Source organism: Physeter macrocephalus, chromosome 13 (assembly GCF_002837175.3).
Source record: "Physeter macrocephalus isolate SW-GA chromosome 13, ASM283717v5, whole genome shotgun sequence".
NCBI lineage: Eukaryota > Metazoa > Chordata > Mammalia > Artiodactyla > Physeteridae > Physeter > Physeter macrocephalus.
Genome location: NC_041226.1, coordinates 20,003,176 through 20,012,004, shown reverse-complemented (window position 1 = coordinate 20,012,004; position 8,829 = coordinate 20,003,176). Strand labels below are relative to the sequence as shown.

General features: G+C 38.4%; 2 protein-coding genes across 3 annotated transcripts in view; one reads left to right on the top strand and one right to left on the bottom strand.

The window, feature by feature from the left end:
* The window catches only part of LOC112065412 (nucleotide triphosphate diphosphatase NUDT15-like), a 21,548-nt gene that overhangs the window by 11,458 nt on the left and 1,261 nt on the right, over window positions 1-8,829 (top strand). The window contains 1 exon segment of the mRNA XM_024125930.3: window positions 433-490. Coding sequence (XP_023981698.2) covers window positions 433-485 — 53 coding nt within the window. The 3' untranslated portion in view covers window positions 486-490.
* MED4 (mediator complex subunit 4) overlaps window positions 58-8,829 on the bottom strand; it is a 23,937-nt gene continuing 15,165 nt past the window's right edge. The window contains exons 4-8 of one of the 2 annotated variants that reach the window (XM_028497388.2): window positions 8,063-8,120; window positions 7,155-7,241; window positions 5,489-5,620; window positions 3,535-3,713; window positions 58-485 (exon numbers count right to left, since the gene is read on the bottom strand). In XM_028497388.2, the coding sequence (XP_028353189.1) occupies window positions 3,541-3,713; window positions 5,489-5,620; window positions 7,155-7,241; window positions 8,063-8,120 (450 nt within the window). In that variant the 3' untranslated portion in view covers window positions 58-485; window positions 3,535-3,540. Of the gene's footprint in view, window positions 486-3,012; window positions 3,714-5,488; window positions 5,621-7,154; window positions 7,242-8,062; window positions 8,121-8,829 lie in introns of those variants that run through there. The other variant, XM_007103391.4, reaches the window with a different exon arrangement.

The following is an 8,829-nucleotide window of genomic DNA, read 5'->3' as shown; positions in this document are numbered from 1 at the left end:
GGCATGTGGGATCCTCCCAGACCCGGGCGCGAACCCGGTTCCCCTGCATCGGCAGGTGGACGCGCAACCACTGCGCCACCAGGGAAGCCCCGATTCTTCTGTTTTTCTTTAGATTCACTTTCCACCTATTGTTTGATGGCTCCCCAAACACATTATCTTCAGCTCAAACCTTGTTCCTAAACTCCACATCACACACCAATCACACACCAGTCATCTCTAGGTGAGATTTTCTCTGTCCTTCTCACTTGATACATTACAAACTGAATTTCCTCTTGTATTCCTCAAAGGGAATGCCTCTACCATCTGCTTAGTTGCTCAGATTAGTTTCCTTTTCCCCACATAACGCAGTCTCTGTCTTGTCCATTCTGTTTCTTTCATGTCTCTTGGATCCATCCTCATCACATTGTCCTGGTTGCCTCTCCCCTGGTCCAGGTCCTTCATCATCTTCTCTCCGATTCCTGCAGCTGTACCCTCAGGCTGATTGACTGAGGTAAAATACACAACATAAAATTTACCATCTTAACCCTCTGACTTACCTTTGACAGTACTCCTAGAATGACTTCTCAGAATCATAAATTTGGTCGTGTCTCGTGTTCCCAAACTTCTTGAGAAGTTCCCCATTGCTTGTATGAAAAATCCTTGACATGCAGGGTCTTTCATAATTTCTCTATAGTAACTTTCCCACCATATCCACATCACTTTTTCACTCTACATTCCAGGTGTATTTCTTTGTGCTTCCTCAAGTGTACTTCGCCAGTGTGTCTGTAGCTCCTTGTGAACTGAACGTCACTCCCACCCTCAGTCTGCCTCAACAAAACCTTACCAATTGTCCATACTGCACTTCAAGGGTCCCTTCCTCTGTGAAGCTTTCTAGACTCAACCAGGCTGACTTTCACACACCACGCCTTACACTATTTATTTCTACTGCAGTTTAACTTCAGTGGTGCCTTTTGAATTAGTGAGGCTGTAGGCTTAAGTGATATGTGACACTTGTGTTCTTCTAAAGTCATCTGCTTTTGCCTTCTTGTATAACTTGGTTTAATTTCTAATGGGTTGAATTCACTCCCAAAGCATTTGTGAAGTATTCGATTCTGCAGATAAAATGCTCCCAAGTCAGCCTTCTCCTTAAAAATGGCTGAAAACAGGTGCTCGTTTATAGTGCATAGTTTGCATAAGCACTGTTTGTATGAATGAAGAGGAAGCACGTCCACACTTCAGGATCAGGTGTGACTCTCGGGGTATTTACTGTGGCTGAGCACCGCCGCTGATTATTTGCAGTCTTGGGCTTGGTTCAGTGCCTGTGCACTGCAGCACATGCCATGCTGTGTTCTGTTGATGGCTTGCCTCCCCAGGGAAAGTAAACTTCAGGCTGGAGACTGTGTGTATTATACACAGAGCAGCCAGTGGTGACTGGGAGTACTAAATGCCCAGTGTGTGCTGGTAGAGTGAAAAATTGACCTTCTCGTAGTTCTTAACTAGTCCTTGTCCTGGGCTGGAACAAGACAAGTAGTGCTGCGCATACTCAGAGAAGGGAATGCAAATTGTGTTCCAGGTATTTGTAGGGACATAAAGGAGAGCTGTTTCTATAGGTGTAGGGAGAGAGGAGCTAGAGTCTGAAACAGAAACAGAGTTGCCTTGGAGGTTAAAGACCTGCACAAAGTCCAAACCAGGTCGAGGAAGCTGAAATCCAAACGTCTGTTTACCAACAGTGAGGAATAACGAGGACAAGTTCCTGTGTTTTGGGGGAAATCGCTAAATAACGTGCATGTGAAATGTGCCTTAAAATGAAAGTTTAATGTGCTTAATTTGTAAGATGCCTCTTCAGATCTTGCTGGAGGTATAACATGATATGTAAGTCCTATTAACTTTCTAGAATATTTTTAAAAATCCAAGTTCTGAGATACATTTAGACCCGACGGTTTTGGATGAGGGGTTGTAGAGCTGTACAGATAAACGCCAAGTGAGCATGTATACAGCAGCTTGATTTCTTTGAGGTACATGTGAAATTTCCACTTGTTTTCTAATCCACTGATCCATCAACACTCATAAGGAACCTATATATTCCTTAGTCCTATTTTTCCGTTTGGGTTTATTTTTTTAATGTTCTTAGTCTGTGTTGGTTTATAAGTAAAAACCCCTGGAGGGAAGAGGTGCTAAGGTTCTTGAATTGTGAATGGCAGTGACTGACAAGGATCTTAAAGGCTTTAGCGTCCCAGTACTTAGATTTGGATGTGAAGGCCTCACAGATTCCCATTCAGCAGGTAAGAAGCAGGTTCTTGAATCTGCCTTCTAACGGCCACCACAGTAATTTGGATACGCTTGGTTTGTGGCCAGACTTTGAGAAATACCACTTTCAAGACAGTTATAATGTAACCAACATGGTCATTGTGCTTTGCACAAGTCAAGTCTGACATCCTTCATATGGGGTATGCTTTTTCTTTTTTCAATCAAAATGTATATAATGTGTATTTTTTTTTTTTAAAGATAAAAGTCTACACCAAAATGTTAATTGATATGATCTCTGGGTAGAATGCTAATTTCACTGTGTCTCCTTTATGCTGAACCATATTTGCTATATTTTCCACAAAAGATCAGGAAAGAGTAAAGGGTGCAATACTGTCTATAACTGATAAGTCCAAATATAGCTGTATAAGCATATTATTTAAACATGGAGGTTAACCACCAGAAGTTAAAAGTGATTCCTTCTGGGAACTGCCATAAGAGGGAAGGTGAAGGCCAGAGTGTTTTCCATTCTAAAACCTTTCATACAATTTGTTATGCTTGTTATGACATTATGGTAAGTTTTCAATTAGTTTAAAAAACTACTTCATTTTATTTCTCCTAAGAATGGCAGTGTGTGCCTTTAAGAAACCGACTAAAGTTGGTATTACTAGTTCAGATATATGCATTACCTCATGTTCATTCATCCTCCATATTCTAAAGTATGTACAAAATGCAACTGGATTTACAGAAATATCCTACCTACGCTGAAATTTAAAAAAAAAAAGCATAAAAAGTACAAACAAAAGTGAATTTACAAAATATACAATAATTACAAATAGTACAAATTGAGACGATTTCTCCTGTTCCTGTGACAGAAGCTAACAGCCTTTACTTTCAAATGAGGGTTTCTGTTATTCTGAGTTATTATGCACATTCAGTGATCTGCTGCCTTTGTTTATGCTTTTCTAAATAATTCCAGGAGGCCTATTAGTGATATGTGCATGGGTCATTTCCCTAAAATCTTATTTCCAGAACTGCTATGCACAAGTCCAACACAACTGGAATAGAACAAGACAGCACTGAACTGAATAATCTTTTTTTCCAACAGTAAATTTTGATTTTCTCTAAATATTCACCTAGTGGTTTAGAACTGAAACCATGATTTTTGGCTTTAAAAAGAAAGTCCACTGTGATTTTTAATAGGCAGCACAATTCCACTATAGCCAATTATCACCTGGCTATTTTTACAGGTTTGCAATTATTTAAGAAACAGAATTCTATAGTATTCAATTCTGTATGTTTTTGTCTTACACTTTTTTAATCAGAGTCACTACTACTGCTTGAGGAGTCTGTTGACATAACCTCTACATCATCTTCATTTTCTTTGTTATGTCCTGGAGGTTCCAACAAAAAGTCATTACTGTGATTTGGTGGTAACATATTCATTGCTATATCATTTGACTGCCATGGATACTGTGGAGCAAGGACATCTGGAGAAAAGAAAGAAGCACACATGAGAACATTTCTACTAAAAATTAATTTACTTCTTAGTTCTACTTTCCTTCATGCAAATAATCCGAAGTAAAATTTCTTAAAGGCTAGAAATCAAAATATACATTTGGCCAAATTAATAATCAAATTTATCATGGAGAAATGTGATGTTTTAGTAACTAGACCTGGTTTATTTTTTTAAAATCATACTTTCCTATAGTCACTATTCAAGATGTTCACAATTTCAAATCGAATGTCTCTTATCTATACATATTTTTTGCACATATATAATAGGTCATATATATAGTACTTTCTATATATTCTCTCTATATATATTATAAACAGCTAATGTAATAACTATACTGTGTATTCCAGTTTAAACTGCCTCTTAAGCTTCAATTCCACTCTTCTCCCTGGACCCTGACAGCAGCCACAATGTTAAGCTCTGTCAGTAGAGGGCACTGCAAGGACCCTACAGGAGGAACAGGCTTCCCTTCCGGGCTCCTGCGTTTCCCTCCTGTGGTGCCTGGTGGGTGTGTAGGACATCAGTGACATCCCAGCTGGATGACTTCCCAGCAAGTCTCCCAGGGACCCTAGTGGATAATTTCCTACTTGCTGGCTCTGGCCTGTGACACCTCATCTAACTTCTCTGCCATCCAACAGGCCAGAGCTAAACCTTTTTCACTCTGGGCTGAATATCAGCCTTGGGATGGCGGGGGGCGGGGGAGCCTCTTCTCAGTCGGTCCCTTCCTTGGGTATCTGCCTCATCCTACACACAGTAGCTGCTCCCTGCATCTGTTATTACTGCATTTAAAAAATACAGTTCTCTTTACCGTCTAGTAGTTTGTATCTGGTTACTACTCAGTAGTTCTTCAAATTTTCCTTCATATTGCTGGTGTGGTTTCTGCCTCCTGCCTGGACCTGACTGGCATATTATGATACAGTACAGTCACAATGAGAAAAATGAGGAGATACCAAGGGAAACTAATGCACAGTGACTTCCCAGTTTGTACTTTAGTTAACAACAATGATGTTTATAAAAGCATTTTTAATAACACAGGGACAGCCTTACAATGAAATGTTAAGCATAAAAAAGCATTATCTACTACAGTATGTTTTTAGCGATGTAAAAAATACAGGAAAAAACATGAAATATGTAAAACATTAAAAGTGATTGCTCAAAAAAGACTAATTTTTCCCTTTTTTATGCCTTTTAAAAAACTTTTAAAATGTTCTACCAGATCAAAACAAAACAAGTCACCTACAAAAGGTAAAGGGGGAACATAAAATGAATATAAGAACAGTACAAACCTATATGCAAAACCTGAGGAAGGCTGAAGTTCAGAATGAGCTGAGTCTCACAAAAAATGATATTCTATTTAGGTATTAAAATGCCCATAAAAAGTTTTGTTAGTCACTTTGTTAATTTGGGGTTTTTTCACAAGTGTGCTCACTTGGTATTCTTTAAACTGAACATACATACATCTTATTCTGTATATAAAATATATTTCATTTCAAAAACCTATGTTTGGAGCTTAGTTAATGAGAGGCCTAATTCCTGAGGAAAATGGCACATAAAATCAGTTTATTCTAATTTCATAGCCTCCATCTAGAACAGTCTTTAAACTAGAGGAAGCAGAGAGGATAAACTGGTAGAGAACCTAGCAACTAAACTGAGTTGGGTCCAGACCCTCAAACTTGTTCAGATCTCTGTCTTCCTCATCATTTCTGAAAAAAAACCTTTGTTTGAAAGCATTATTCTGATTAACGTTACCTGGCAATCTGCCTGCTGCAAGTGCGTCCCCTGGTAGATGACCGTTCACTCCATTAGTGGAAGGGTTGTTCATCTGGCCCAATAATCCACTTCTCATCTCCAAATCAGTTGGGTATGGTCTCCGTGGGTCCCCTAAAAAATAAGACTGCTTTTAATTCAGTCACATATGAAAATAAGCTTTGATACCTTCTCTGAAATATTGATTTTCCTTGGTTCACTTTGAAAAACTCAAGCCACATTTTCAATTTTGGAATATGAAGGTCATCTTATCAATTGTTAAGACATAATATATTAAAATTTTAAATACATGTATTTTTATTTCTTCTCTAGATCTTCACAATAATACACTATTCTCTATCTGAAAAAAAGAAAAGTCTCTCATTTAAGCAAACATTCCAAATGACAAAGTAAGAAAAGTATAATCTTGAGTCTTCTAAATTAAAACCTTTTCCTAAACAACCTCTTTGATCACGTAATTTAAAGACTAATTCCTGGGGACTTCCCTGGCAGTCCAGTGGTTAAGACTCTGCACTTCCACTGCAGGGGGCGCGGGTTCAATCCCTGGTCCAGGAACTAAGGTCCCACATGCCGCGCACTGCGGGAAGGGAGGGAGGAAGGCAGGCTCATTCCTATAACATTCCAGTGGAGTATCAGGAGCCAATAACTCATTTCCAATCATGAAAGCACACTTTTTAGTTCTAGGTTGATGAAAACTTGGCCAGATTTGGACCAATTTTTGGTAATATTTTCTCACCAACTCCAGATTATTTATCCTCCAAAACCATAACTACCCTTAGTGTTTCAGGTATGGCAAAATACCACCGTCAGGAGTGACTAGAGCTGAGATAACTACCTCCCATTCCTCCCAAAAGGCTGCTGCTCTACCTGAGGTCTCTGCTGTCAGTATATGTAGCAAGGGACTTCCCTGGTGGCGCAGTGGATAAGACTCTGCGCTCCCAATGCAGGGGGCCGGGGTTCGATCCCTGGTCAGGGAACTAGATCCCACATGCCACAGGGCAACTAAGAGTTGGCATGCCACAGCTAAGGAGCCCACATGCCGCAACTAAGGAGACCGCCTGCAGTGACTAGGGAGCCCACGTGCCGCAACTAAGACCTGATGCAACCAAATAAATAAATAAATATTAAAAAAAAAAAAAAAATATATATATATATATATGTGGCAGTCTGTTTCTCTGCTATTTCTAATTACTCCAGCTCTCTGCAGTCCTGTGTGTCTGCTGCTAGGTGTCCAGTGCTTCATCTTTATCCCCTAAGAGTTGGGACTGTCTCTTTCTCAGGCTGGAACCCTTGTGGAAATCCTAATGGCTCAAAAAAGTTAGCTTCTGGCCAGCCTGGGTTTTACAGGTATATAAATCTATAGCTTTAGAATCATCACATATTATACTTTTAAAATTTATTTATTACTGATTTTTTTTAAAAAAGGAAAGAAACACAGTTCCCAGTGGCAACAGCTTTGTAGAAAACCAAACTGATAAAACCCATGGCCTATATTATCACTTATAAGACACTAAAGATGTGAAAATATGAAACATGTTTCTAAGGATACATACATTCCATATTTAAATCTTTTCTTCCTATTTTTGTGTACAGTCACCTAAGAACTTTCAAAACCACATATATCCAGTAAAAAGAGAATTACTTTTACCTGGGACCCAGGTCAGTGGGGCACACACAGCATTACTTGCACTAATCCTATGTGCGTACTTAATTATTTCTTCAGAGGAGATAGCACCTGAGAGAGTCAAGAGGAGAGTGTTAACATTTCAGTCTAGTAAACATACAAGTTTGTAAGTGCATACATCACAGATACACTTCATACTTAAAATATATTCATTAGGTTAAAAAAGTACACTAGTAAATAATATGTATAGCACAACCTGGTTTTTATTTTAGAATATATGTCATATATGTATTTGTATTGTTCTTGTTACATATGTATTACAGATCTAAGAAAAATCTGGAAGAACACACACCAAACATTAACAGTAGTTAATCTAAAATAGGACAAGAGGCGAGTTAGATGTAAATCATACCTACAAATCATTAAAAGTAACCAAAGGCTTCATTATAATTCTGACTTTTAGTATGCAATCTAAAAGATCCAAAATGGAAGCCTTTTAAAGAGAGAAGCAGGACAGGACAAGAAGTCATACTGAGCCTCTAGAAGCACCACTACATGTGCACACATCCCAAAGCCTTATCTAGTTCTGACTTCACCGTGTCTTTCAAGATCCACCTCAAATCCCATTTGCTTCCAGCCCATATTCTCCTCTCCCAACAATTTAAAAAACCCACTGTCTTTATTGCACATTTGGGTAATAGCCGTAACTTCTATTATTGCTTCTTATAACCTGAAAAAGGATGTGACACCTCCCTAGCAATGCCCAGCATAGTGCTATAACACAGCAGACACTTTACAATTTAAATTTTACAATAAAATTTATTGGAAACTTTTCAACAGCAGCAAACGATTACCAATAATCCTCTCATCAGTTTCTTGAAACCAAAATTTGGATTTTTCAGAAAGTCATTCAGTGTTCCCACAGTACTAACCTTTTCTTGCTTTTTCTATTGACTTGAGTTTTTCTTTTGCTTGGTAAACAGCTGTTGCCTAATTTAAACAACATTAAAAAAAGAAATGTGGATTATTCAAAACTATACCAAGCCCAGTTTTTGGCTAAATTCACAAAATCATTTATCCCATAGAAACAATATGTAAAATTTGGAAATCCCCACAATTTATTTGTAATATTCTGAACCACCACTTGGGTATCATTTGTATCAGTTACAGTCAATGAAAAAAAGAAACATTTATGAGTTAGTCTCCATACGTTAGTTGTTAGAAACAAAATGTAAATTGGATTGTTCACTACCATTTTTTCTTTATGTCATCTATCATAAACATGCAGAAAACAGACCACGTACTACTCCCAAAGCATCCTATTCTTATATCTAGTTCAAGGATAAAATACCAAAAAATTTTTTTTCTAGTTTACAAGATAAATTCTTGGACTGATAGTCTCATTCATTGATACATTACCATTACCTCCATGCATAATGACTATTATAATGAACTCTTCCACCAACCCTCCCCTGGGCAACGGCAAACTAAAGGGTAAAATGAAGCTAACCTAGTATATGCATCCTCCACCATAACACAGCATTTAAGAGTATGGAGTCAGAGAGATGTAGGTTTATGTTCCATCTCTCAACTTTTACCTCTTGGGCAAGGTAGGTATTCATTTAAAATCATGGTTTGGGGGCTTCCCTGGTGGCGCAGTGGTTGAGAGTCCGCCTGCCGATGCAGGGGACACGGGTTC